The sequence below is a fragment of the Chiroxiphia lanceolata genome, chromosome 23, assembly GCF_009829145.1.
Source record: "Chiroxiphia lanceolata isolate bChiLan1 chromosome 23, bChiLan1.pri, whole genome shotgun sequence".
Lineage (NCBI taxonomy): Eukaryota > Metazoa > Chordata > Aves > Passeriformes > Pipridae > Chiroxiphia > Chiroxiphia lanceolata.
In genome coordinates this window covers 4,775,843-4,788,519 of record NC_045659.1, presented here as the reverse complement: position 1 = coordinate 4,788,519, position 12,677 = coordinate 4,775,843, and the positions used below count along the sequence as shown (strand labels likewise).

The following is a 12,677-nucleotide window of genomic DNA, read 5'->3' as shown; positions in this document are numbered from 1 at the left end:
TCCTGGCCCTGCCCTCGGGCTCTGTGCTGCAGCTCTGACCCAGGGATGGGGACAGAGGAGCTTCTTTACCAGGCCAGATACAAAATCCGTGGTGCTTTATTCCTTCCAAGGCACTTGCCCATCGAGGCTTCCCTGTGGTCAGGATGCCCCTGCTTTCTCACATCTCCCTCTTGCCTTCTCTCCCAACTTTTCCTTGCACAGGCTCTGATGACTATTCCAAGGATGCTCCCAGGAGCATCTCCAGGACCTCTCCATGGGCAGCGAGCCCAGGGGCAGTGGGAAATGCTCTTTAGGACCAGCAGATCCTCCTGTTTGTATTTCAAAGCACCAGTGGAGTGGGACTGGGATTTTTGCCAGAGTCTTGCTAGAGGGAAAGTTTTCTCTGGCTCAGTTCACACAACGAAGGGTTCTCTTTTTTCTCCCCCCTCCGCTTTATTCTGATACCTTTTTAACAGGATCAGCTAAATAAGCACATAGAGTGTACCAGTTCACATACCCCTGGAGGTGAGGAGCCACTGCAGATTAAAGTATTTTTTGTGATCTCCTAAGCAGCTGTATTTTATATGCTGGCCCTGTTTTGCTGATCCTATTAAAGGGTATCATGAAACACAGCACCTCATGGCTATGTATGTTTGGCTTTCTGTGAGCAGGGGGTTTGGTCGTGTGGTGGGTCCTGTGTCTGCCTCAGCCCCTGACTACCCCAAGCATAAGGTCTCTCCTTGAGCTGGAAGGGGATTTCCATTAATTTGGGACTGAATTCCATAAGGTCCTTTAGGAAAACTCATCCACCCACATCTGGAAAGTCACCCTCTGCTTTTCTGGAGCAGCTGATGGCCTTTTGGGGTGGAGGGAGCTGTGACACTTCAGGAGTCAGGCTGGAAATTCCTTAATCCCTGTATGGGATGCAGATCCTGTGGGCAAGGGTAGGGGTTGTGTCCTCTCACCTTTACCAACTCCCCCATTTCTTGGTGGTGTAGCTTCATTAAACCCCACCAGTGATCCCCAGGTGCATTATTGTTCTTCCCAGCACATGTCCATCCCCACCCTGTTTCCACTGCAGCCCTTGGCCCAGGGACTGTGTGGGGATTTGGGGAGTCAGCGTGACCCAGGGATGAGAGCCACGGATTTCCCTCCTCCCCCTGTTCTTGCAGTGCTGAAAATCCCAACACTGATCCCAATACTCAAAACCAGCCACCCTGCAAAGCCCTGCACATACCCCCCCCGACCCACCTGGCAACTCCAGAGGAGCCTGCCCAGGGCCCCCTGTGCTAATGAATCAGGACAGTAATTAATGATCATTGCTGTTTGTGGTGAGGACTGTGAGTGCTGTCACCACTGACTGCACTGACAATTCCCAGGGCTGCTCCCACATCACTCTGGCCAGTGGGAGAGGAGGAGGAAGAGAAGGAGGAGGAGGAGGAGGAGGAAGAAGAAGAGGAGAAGTGACCATGGTGCTTGGGGCTGGCCAGCCCAAAATTGCCCCTTGGCATCACCTTGCTGAGCACAGGAGCGAGAGGCAGCAGCTCCCTGTGGTGCTCCAGCCACCTCACCCTCCTCCTCCTCCTCCTCCTGGTATCAATCAGCCTGTTGGAGCTTCCCCAGATGGGTCTCACTTTCTGTTCCATCTCATTTGACACTTCATCAGCTGAAGACAGCAGAGAGACATGTCAGCTCCTGAGATCCATCCCCGACCTGCCACAGGGCTTGTGCTCCTTGGCAAGAAATGTGATTATTCTGGTTTGAGGTGGAGATTTCTTCAGTGTTATCTTAGGGGAGGAAATCACAGCCCTCATCCCATTTCCTTCCCCTCTCCCAGCCTGGCAGAGGCTCAGTGCTTATTCTGGCCCCTTGTAGGGGTGACTGTGCTCCTTCATAGAGTTAAGCACAAACTGATACTTGCTGTGTGAAAATCCCAGCAGCACAGGTGAACTCGTGGCCAAAATAGGGGAAAAGCCCTTTTCTTCCTTTATGGAAGTGCCCTGAGCATGGATGTCTCTCCTGGAAGCTCTGATGCCTGCTTGCTGTGGAGGGAGAGGCTGGGCAGTAGCCAGCTACCAGCAGGTACAGTTTTACTGCTCCAGGAGCCTCGTACCTTCCCATTCCGTCCTTCCAGATTCAGCCAGGAAGATGCTGAGCCATGCCCCAAATTCCCCCAAGATCCAGCTGCTCATCCCTCTCAGCAAGGTCCTCACCTTGTGCTCCAACTGCTGTCTGGGTGACATGGCTGCTGGGAAGAACTCATGGCAGAGGGAAGAACCCACTGCATTTTTCCATATTTCCAAGGTTTTCTCTGTGTGTGTGTCAGTGTCCCATAAACAGTAACAATGGGCATTATGTTTTGAAGCTTTTGAAGGGAGAACATGAAACCTAATAGGTAAAAATATGCTTTTCCATGCAAATTCCTTAGGAAATTACCCACAGCCCAGCTTTCAGCGGGTTTTGTGAGGCCCCTTCCCACGGGGCTGTTGCTTCCAGGGGCTCAGCTCTCCCCCACGGAGGTGGGATGCCATCCCTGGGCTCTGCTGCTCAAACCAGGGGGAAAGATATCTTTGGAATTGTTGGCAGGTGGAGGAGCTAAAGGAGGTGAGGATTTAAGAGCCTGGATTCCTCCTGTGGCATACTGGGGCTGTGACTTGTGATAACGCCCCAAGGCAGCAACTGAAATGCACGTCATAAATTAGACCCAAAAATGTGATTACTTTGTCGCTTGGAAGACAAATGCATGTGCCTGGGGAGTAACAAAGCAGGTTTGATTTGTTGTTGGTTTTACTATGTTTACTATTATTATAACTTATTCCAAATTATTCCAGTCTGAGACAGAGAGGAGACGGCAGCTGGCAAAGCTCCTGGGAGAGGGTGGGTTTGGGGAAGGAGGCAAATCCTAGAAAGCTGAGTGTCGTGGCATAGAATGGTCTTGGTTATCTGGATGCTGGTGGGGGAATTGGGAAGGCCTGGGTAAGGTCTGGGTCAGGGAGGGTGTTAAATGGAGCTGGTGCACATCAGCTGGAGATCCAAACCCAGGAGTGCAATAAATTGGAGGGTGGGGAGGCCCTGGCACAGATTGCCCAGAGAAGCTGTGGCTGCCCCGTCCCTGGAAGTGTCCAAGGCCAGGTTGGACGGGGCTTGGAGCAACCTAGGCTAGTGGAAGGTGTCCCTGCCCATGGCAGGGGGTGGAATGGGGCCATCTTTAAGTTCTCTCCGTGCTCAAACCAGTCTGTGGTTGTCTGATAAAATAAATCGGTGACAGTCGTCACTCCCCTTTTTGGGACAGAAAGCTGAGGCGGAGCATTCTTGGATACTTGCCCACCCTGAGTAACCTTCAGCTGGGAGCTGAGTCCTTGCCTTTGGATCCAGCTTTCTGCTCCATCCCTCCCTCTGAGCAGCATCACCCAGGGATCAACGTGCTCCCGAGACCCTACAAGGCACCCGCCGGGATGACTGACAGAGGATCCGCTCTTGTTTTCTCCCCCGTAGGACAGAAATCTCCAAAGAATGCTCCATCTCCCATCATTCCTGACTGGGGAAAAAAGAAATGGAGCTTCTAATACTCGTCTCCACAGGAATCTCTAATGCTAAAGAGCTTAGAGGGAGCGCTCATGACTTTGAGAAGAGTAAAAGCCTCCCTTGTCCCCTAAGCGGTGTCCGGCTCACTGAGCCAACACGCTCTGATAACGTGGCAGATGGGTATTTCTAGCATTTGTTTTGATGATGAAAGTGTACATTGTGCTCAAAGATGCCCCCAGGACACATTGTTCTCCGGATAAAGGGATGAAAATTAAAACTAAGTTTCCTAGGTCAAAAGGACGCTCATTAAACCGTTCAGGCCTAAGAGGAAAAAGAGGGGGAATAAAAAAAAAAAAGAGCCAGCTACAAAACCCAGCCCTTTCCTTAAAGGAAAGTGGCTCTGGAGGAGCCGTGTGGCACTGGTTTGTTGTTTGCATGGGTTGGAAGAGCTCGTTTTGGATGATGATCCTGGTGCTGTGCACATTGTCCCCTGTTAGGGAGCGGCTTTGGGGCCAGAGGGGCAGAAAACCCTGGGGTAACTCTGATTTTAGGGTTGTATCCAGTGAGCTGGGTTGGGATCCAGGGTTGTGCCAGGCAGGACAAGGCAAATCCAGGGAGAAGACATCAGGATTTGATTCCCTGCATGAACAAGGCAGTGGGAAGTTGGGGATGAGCTGATGGTGGGAGAAGAATTGCAGGAATGGGATCACCCACCATCGTGCTACAAGGTGTGTGTGTCTCAGTGCTTGGAAAAAAGGACAAGAAGGGGGAAACTGGAGGAAAATGCAGATTTCCTGTAGGTCTGGGTCCAAGCAGGGGCTGCTGGGCTTTACCCTCTGCTTTCCAACCCTCTCCCTGTTGAAGAACAAGCCTGGAACCCCTAAAGAGCCACATTTCCCTGGGAGAATGGAAAAGCACCACGTTGCCGGGCTGGAAACACCAATCAGTGGGAGCAAAGGGAAGAGAGGAACAGCGTGTGGCCTCTGCAAATTGCAGGAAAAGTGACACAGTTATTCAGAGCCTCTTGGGGAGGGAGGGAGCTTTAGTGCTTACACGGGAAAAGTGGTCTCAGATCCCTTTTATATCCACATTATTGAGCCAGCACGGGCAAATCGTTGCCCGTTTTTGTTGCCCCAGTTTCCCCAGCTGTTCAAAACGGGGCTGATTTTTTACCTGCTGCCTGGCAGGGGTGTGAGAGAAGCTTGAGTTGTTCTTACCCCCTGCTTGGGCATCCCTGGAAAAGTGATGCTGTGGGAAGACAGGGCCCTTTTGGGGCTCACCAGCGGAGTATCAGCCCCCCAGGTGTCATATTTAGGCTCTAAATTGTTGTTATCCCCTTGGAAAACATGCAAATGCCAGTCAGACCATCCAGCAAATAATCAGGATTTTTCACATTTAATAGATGAATTAATAGAAAAAACATGTTTTGAAAGTGACCTCTCCCCTCCCTCCCTTTCCCCCAGAAACAGCCCTAAACCAACAGTCCTGTTTATTTGCTGGAGTGTCTCTTTTGGAGCTGTATCTCTGTGCCTGCTGCTGCCCTCGTTTGGGACTTGATTTGCCCTCCAGAGATCAGCAAAGAGGATCAAACGACATTTTATCTCTCCCCTTTAGGTCAAGGGAGAAGATCAATAGATGAGGGCTTTTGTTGTGTTTTAGGGTGTGGAGCTCTCGCTTCTCCCTAAATGTTTCCTGCCTGGAATCAAATTTGGGACTCTCTGCCCAGAGTTAACACCAAATTCCTCCTTTCTCCTCCCCAAAACCCACATCAGAATTATGGATCCCCTCGACAGCAAGAAATATCCCAGGGCCATGGGGTTTTTCATCCTTTTCTCCATCCTCCACCAACCCCCATTTGTATTCTGTCATTAAAGAGGCTCCCTTTGATCTGGAAATTAATTTCCAGATAAACTCAGCAGCAGGCAGTTTGGTGGCACCAGCTGAAATGATGCTGCAGATCAATCCCAAATTCTGGGACAACCCTGAAGCCCCCCCAGCACCAAATGCAACAAGTGTTTGTAGGATTAAACTGATTTATATGACTGGTATATAACTGGTATATAGATATAGATAGGAAAGTGAATCTGTATATATTTCTTAAAGTTCTGATTTTTTCCCCCATTTTTCCAAGCCTTTCCCTTTGGGAGGTGGCAGGGCTTTTCTCCAGGAGCTGCACACTCTCACCTACACAATATTTTCCCACCTCCCAAAGTGAAGCCAGTTTTCCTGATGTTCTGGCTGATAGAGAGTCCTGCTGTAATCCCAACTTTCCTTTTCCTTTTGAACTAAGTCTCTATTCAAGGTGGTTGAGCACAAAAGCTCCAAAAGGCAGGTGCTGAGTGCTTGAAAACTGGGAGAGAAAGAGGGATAAAATAGGAAAAGGTTGTGAGTGTACCTTTTTTTTTTAATCCTTTTGTATTTTAAGGGCTCAATTCACCCAATGAGGAATTCCTGGGGGAAAGGGATCCCTTCAGACCAGCAATGTGATGGGAAGATGTGGGAATCACAGGATGGGTTGGGTTGGAAGGGACATTAAAGATCATTCTGTTCCACCCCTGCCATGGACAGGGACACCTTCCACTAGCCCAGGTTGCTCCAAGCCCTGTCCAACCTGGCCTTGGACACTTCCAGGGATGGGGCAGCCGCAGCTTCTCTGGGCACCCTGTGCCAGGGCCTCCTCCCCCTCACCAAGGAGAATTTCTTCCCAAAATCCCATCTAACCCTTCCCTCTGGCAGTGGGAAGCCATTCCCCCTTGTCCTGTCACTAAATGCTTTTATAAACTGTGTCTCCACATGATGTTGAAGTATTGAGTTACTGCAGTTTCAGGCAGATTGATAAAAAATACATCCTCAGAACAGGTACTTAAGTCTAGACTTGCCCAATTAAATTCTTCTTCCTGAGTTTCCAACCAGAGAAAGATGAAAATGAAGTAGAAGGCAAAATTTCAGTGGCCAGTTCCTGGGGGAAAGGGGTCCCTTCAGACCAGCAACGTGATGGGAAGATGTGGGAATCACAGAATGGGTTGGGATGGAAGGGACCTTAAAGCTCATCTCATTCCACCCCCTGCCATGGGCAGGGACATCTCCCACTAGCCCAGGTTGCTCCAAGCCCTGTCCAGCCTGTCCTTGAGCACTTCCAGGGATGAGCATCCACAGTTTCTCTGGATGAGTCCATTAATAAATCTCCTTAATGACCCCTCGTGCCTCAGTGTCCCTTTCTCTGCTGTCCCCTGGGCTCGGGGCTGTCTCTGGGAAGGGTCCCTGGGCCAAGCTCAGCCTTGGGCGATGCTGAGAACCTTAATCCAACCCTAAAAGGTACTTAAAAAAATCCTCCCTGCTTGCCTTTAAAGTGGATTTATCCGTAATTCACTCTCCATGTATGTACTATTAAGGATTTGGGCTCTCAGAGGGCGGTTTTATTTTTTTTTTAAGACATATTATTTTTTTTTTATTCTTTAAAGGTGGCACGTGAGGGGGAAAGAGCAGCAAAATTCACCTTTAAGGATTTATTATCGTTTCTCTCGAGCAGGTATTTACTGGGGGCATTTCTCTGAGGAAATGACTGTCGATTATAAAGAATAAAATAAAATAATAATAATAAAAAAAACCTTCAAACCTCTCTCCTGAAGCCAGTAACCTTGTGGAGTGATGGATTGTCGTGCTGAAAGTGGAGTGAGGGAGAAATGGAGACGGAGAGGAAGAAATGTAGATACTGTAACATACTCCAGGGGGTCGGGAAAGGGATATGAATTATTAAGTAAAATTAATAATTGAAATAATTAACAGCTGCAAGAGATTTTTTTTGGTCCATCCTCCACATAACAGAGGAGCAATGTTTAGTATCAACCTGGAGTAACCACCAGTAATTTGATGTTAATTAATTCATTGGCTCAGCATTCCAAGCATTTATGGGTGTTTTCTTTCCTTATAAATATATTAATAAGTTTTAAGTCATTCTACAAAAGTAATTTCGAAAATAATAATAATAATAAAAAAAAGTCCTGGCAAATGCAAGTCATTTATTTTTGATCAGTAATTAAAATGGCTTTCCCCCCCCCCATCCATGTACATCAGAGGAAAATGGCTTTGTTCCGAGGAGCTTCTAATTCCTATTCTTCTTCCTCTGATAGGAATCAATAGTATTTGCTGTTTGGGGCCAGATTTATGGATTATTTTTCATTGTGGGCTTTTGGAGTTTGTTGCTGGGCCTCCTAAAGACAAGAGGTTTTCCTTCCCCCAACCCCATCGCTCTGAACCCCTTGGATAATTCAGGAGAGACTGGACAAGGCTCTAGAGGACAGAGCTGATGATGCATTTGGGGCAGAGAAATGTGGGGAGCTGGGTAAAAGGGTGATGGCTGTGGTTGGGAGGAGCTGAACCCCTCTGGAAGCCCTTCCTGGAGGCAGATCCATCTGGAGGTAGATCCAGAGGCAGATCAGTGGGGGGCAGTGGGTTTATTGCAATCCCAAATACTCCCCAACAGGATTGGAGGTGCAGGATGCAGAGGGATGCAGGGCTGCTCCAAGGAACACGTCTCTGGGACTGCTCTGCTGACCCTCAGCTGTATCTGTGGGGTGGAAAGGCCCCCAACTGTCCCTGCTTTGGACAGTGAAGGTGTCTGACACCTCTCCTGGGTTTTGCTCCCTCTTCTCCCCTGCATTTCACAGCCATTTGGTGGTGTCATCCTTCTTTGCTGATGGCTCAGGAAAGGGCTGGTCTGGATGAAGTCCTTGGGGTTTTCCAAGGGCTGACAGCCCCAAATTGAATCCCAAGCCACACTGCTGGAAAAAAATTCCCTTTCAGAGCTGAGGTGGCAGAACCAGGATCCTCCATGCTGTGCTTTGCTTTCCACACCAAGGCACAGGAGAGCAGGGCTTGGGGCTCCAGGCACTGTCATTTCATCTCTGCCTTGGGATCTGGGGCTTAGTGGGGTGGGATTCTCAGTGTTTGGGATGCTCAGTGTTCAGGGTGCTTGGCGTTTGGGATGCTTGGTGTTTGGGCTGCTTGGTGTTTGGGATGCTCCTCATTCAGGATGATCCATGTTAAGGCTTCTTGGTGTTTGGGATGCTCAGCATTCAGGATGCTCAGTGTTTGGGATGCTCAATGTTTGGGATGCTCAGTGTTTGGAATGCTCAGTGTTTGGGATGCATTGTATTCAGGATGCTGAGTGTTTGGGATGCTCAGCATTTGGGATGCTCTGTGTTTGGGATGCTCAGTGTTTGGGATGCTTCATATTGAGGATGCTGAGTGTTTGGGATGCTGAGTGTTTGGGATGCTCTGTGTTTTGGATGTTTGGCATTTGGGATGCTCGGCATTTGGGATGCTTAACACTGGGGAAGCTCAGTGTTTGGGATGCTTTGTATTCAGGATGCTCAGTGTTTGGGATCCTGAGTGTTTGGGATGCTTTGTGTTCAGGATGCTGAGTGTTTGGGATGCATTGTATTCAGGATGCTGAGTGTTTGGGATGCATTGTATTCAGGATGCTGAGTGTTTGGGATGCTGAGTGTTTGGGATGCTCTGTGTTTGGAATGCTCAGTGTTTGGGATGCATTGTATTCAGGATTCTGAGTGTTTGGGATGCTGAGTGTTTGGGATGCTCTGTGTTTGGGATGCTTTGTATTCAGGATGCTCAGTGTTTGGGGTGCTCAGTGTTTGGGATGCTCTGTGTTTGGGATGCTCAGTGTTTGGGATCCTGAGTGTTTGGGATGCTGAGTATTTGGGATGCTGAGTGTTTGGGATGCTTTGTATTCAGGATGCTGAGTGTTTGGGATGCTGAGTGTTTGGGATGCTGAGTGTTTGGGATGCTGAGTGTTTGGGATGCACACTGGCTGTGGCAGCAGATGGAGTCTGCTGGATGGCAAATGGCACCGGTGTCCTGCGGGAGCAGCGGGATGTTATCTGCAGGCAGCAGCAGCCTCGGCGCGTCCCTTTGCAGAGCTCAGCACAAAACAGCAGAGCAGGGAAGGAACTAATTCCCATCCTCACTGGCAGATGGGAGTCAGACCTATTTCTGGCCTGGCTGCTGGGAGAGGAGGCTGTAGGGAGTTTTGGATATCCAGGCTGCTTTGGAGTTGGGTGGCAGGGGCTGTTTAGGTGCTGAGCTGGAGGGATGGAGGAGGGAGTCTCAGGATATGGAGCAAAAGGTGGGAAATCTTTTTTTTCCCTCCCTCCAAATGCTGTAGGAGCTGTGAGGTGCCTGGCAGCAGGGACTGACTGCTCCTGCCCCGGGGAGTGAAGGAGCATTAAAAGTTGGAAGTGAAAATGATGGAGCTGAGCTCTAGCAGCAGAATTCTGCGCATTTCTCCCACTCAGGGATTTGCCCTATATTTAATTTTTTTCCCTGACTGCTTTAGTGACTCTGTAAACGTTGCAGAGTTTTTGTGTATTTTTTTTTTCCCTTCCTGCCAGATGAAGTGGGTTTGGTTTTTATTGAATCAGTTCCCTCCGAGGATAGAGGTTGTGAGTGGATAAAACCTCTTTCAATCCCATAAAAATGCCGTCAGGGGATTCACTTAAATTTATTTAATCCTGTGCACTTTATCGCGGTCACTTCATCATGGCAGGTAAGTGGATGCTAATGGATCCCTTCTTTTTATGGCCTGCAGCCTCCTGGAATTAGATCCCCCAGCTGCAAATCTCTCGTTTGTGGTTGGCATTTTATCTTCTTCCTTTTATTTGATTAGCAGGAGGGGGGGAGCAAGAGGCAGGACGCCCGTTTTAGGGTATTAAGGCCAGGACAGCTCATTGATTTAATCTCCTCTGACCTTCTGGGCAGCACCAGCCAAAATTTCACCTGGAGGAGACGCTCTGAGGATGCCAGGACTTGAAATCCTCCCATCCCAGGGAGCCAGGATCTCTCGGCGCGGGGTTGTGTTGATAAAAAACACGCAAAGCTTTTGCTCTTCTCTGCCTCGGCGGTGAGTCAGAGTTGATGTGGATTTGCCTCTTCTGATGGCCTGATTCACTCTGCTCCAAACCTGACAGGCCCTTTTCATTGAAACGTTGAACTTCATTGTCACTGAACCATTTTCTTTTATGAAGTCGAAGTGTTTGGGTGCTCTGGGGTGAAGGTTGTTGAATTGCCTGCTCCATTAATGCTTTTAAAACGGAGATATTTTTTCCTGTGCTGTCACAATTCTGCTTCATTTTTTTTCCTCTTTTTTTTTTTTTTTTTTTTTTCCTGTGAACTGTCTTTAGCATTTAGTTTTGGCTGCTAAATCTGAAGGGTTGTCCTGTCTGACCTCCCAACTCCAGCCCGTGTGGTGCTCAGGCTCAAGGATGAGGGTGGTCCAGCCCCACCTGTGATGCTCTTGAATCCTTTCCCACCAGGAAAACATATGTATCCAGGAAATGTGGAGCTTGGATGGAAATTCAGACCAACTTAGGCTTTGGGGAACCCAAAGGCTGCAGGGTTTGTGTGTTGGGACATCACCAAGGGCGGCAGAGGGGACATCTGCAAATCTATCTCAGAGTGCTGAAAGGCTCCTCAGACAGCCATGGAATGTGTTATAAGGTCTTATCTCCAGGAAAATCCTAACTGGAGGATATAATGGAGAGTTTCCTGATGGCAAAAAGTCCTTTTTACAGCACCAGCCACCAAAATCAGTCCCAACCCCAGAATAATCTGCGGGGGAAAATGCAAAGCCTGGTGCGGGGAAAATTAATCTGGTGGTTGGTCCCATGTGTTTGTTGGTTCCCAAAGGGATTTATTACCTCTTGGAAAGGATCTCCCATATTCCAGAGCATCCCTCAGCTCACACTCCTCTCCTGGTGTCCCCCAGGCAGGGAAAGGTTGGTGTTGGAGTGTTAATGAAAAAACTAAATAACGCTGGGAACACAAAACCATCGGGTGAAAAAACAGAGGTTTTGAGTTATTAAGGAGCCACTCACTGCGGAGAGAGAGGGGGAGAGGGAGGGGATATTGGTGTTTGGGAAGTCCAATTATTTCTCAACTGCAGACAGTCTTATTAACTTGGGCAGAAAATTAATTACTCTAATTAGAAAAACTCATTGGAGTTTGGTGAGGAGTTAGTGGGGGAGATGACAGGGGTGGGGGGAGTTGGGGAGTCACAACAGCCACGGGAGGGAGGGGGCAGAAGGAAACATGAGCAGTGGGGGAGCTGCTCTGATTAATGGGAGCAAAGGAAGGGATAGGAGAGAGGAAGAAAGATTTTTTTAGTCATAATGGTCTAAATTTAGCAATTTTAGTCTTGAAAAGACATGAGTATTCCTGTATGTGCATACTTGTATGAGTAAAAAATATATATCTATGCACAAACTCATATATATATCTCTATGCACAAACTCATATATATATATATATAAAATAAATATAGAATGCAACACAGAGGAGATTTATCAGCGGGTTTCTGTGGGTGGTTGTATTTATTTCTGATGTGCCAGTCCATCAGCACAGGGGGCTGTTAGAAAGTGCGGGGTGGGTGGGTTTTTTTTTATCTTCGTGGATTTATGAAGTCCCTAAAACATCTGTTCCATCCTGATTCCACAGTCCTTTGGCAGCCCGGGGAGAGGCAGGGATGTGGAGCTGCCTGGCTGGGCATGGTTTGGGTGCAGACACGTTGAGAGTGCTGAGGGAGGGAAAAGGAGCAGGATCCCTCCTTGGAAAGGGTGGGGTGAAGGGAATTCATCCAGGCTTGATGCCTGTGGGGCAAAATGCTGCAGCGTGGGAGGGGAAAATCGGGATTTGGGATTTTTGAAGGGTTCTTACAGGAGTTCAATAGAAAATCAGCTTTTTATTCCTTTCCTCCTCTGAGCTGTTGGTTACAAAGTGAGTGTCCCACATAGGCGGAGATGTGATTCTCAGGCACGTGGTGGGATTCTGGGGATGGCCCTGTGCAGATCCAGGAGCCAGGATTTGGACTTAATGATCCTTGTGGGTCCCTTCCAACCCAGGATATTTGATGTTTTTATGACTTTCTCAACTCAAGAATGCCAAGGCCAGGGATGGGCAAGGACCAGGGTCTGGTGGTCATTCTCCTCATCACAAAACCTGGCAGACAACCTCGGAATGTGGAAAAAGCTCCAAAAACTGAGACAAAGGCCAGACCTGGGTGAAGCTGAGAGCCACCACGTTTGGGATCGTGCTGCCATCTGTGAGCTGCCACTTTTCCAAGCTGAAGTGATGCCCTGCTTCTATGGACAGGAGGATTTGTG

The 12,677-nt window shown here is 48.6% G+C and overlaps 1 protein-coding gene across 2 annotated transcripts in view; it reads left to right on the top strand.

Moving 5' to 3' along the window:
• The window catches only part of LOC116797669 (protein CEPU-1), a 354,096-nt gene that overhangs the window by 140,260 nt on the left and 201,159 nt on the right, over positions 1-12,677 (top strand). Inside the window, exon 1 of one of the 2 annotated variants that reach the window (XM_032709433.1) lies at positions 10,045-10,066. The exons of the other annotated variant lie outside the window; for it this stretch is intronic. Coding sequence (XP_032565324.1) covers positions 10,060-10,066 — 7 coding nt within the window. The 5' untranslated portion in view covers positions 10,045-10,059. Of the gene's footprint in view, positions 1-10,044; positions 10,067-12,677 lie in introns of those variants that run through there. 2 annotated transcript variants of the gene reach the window in all.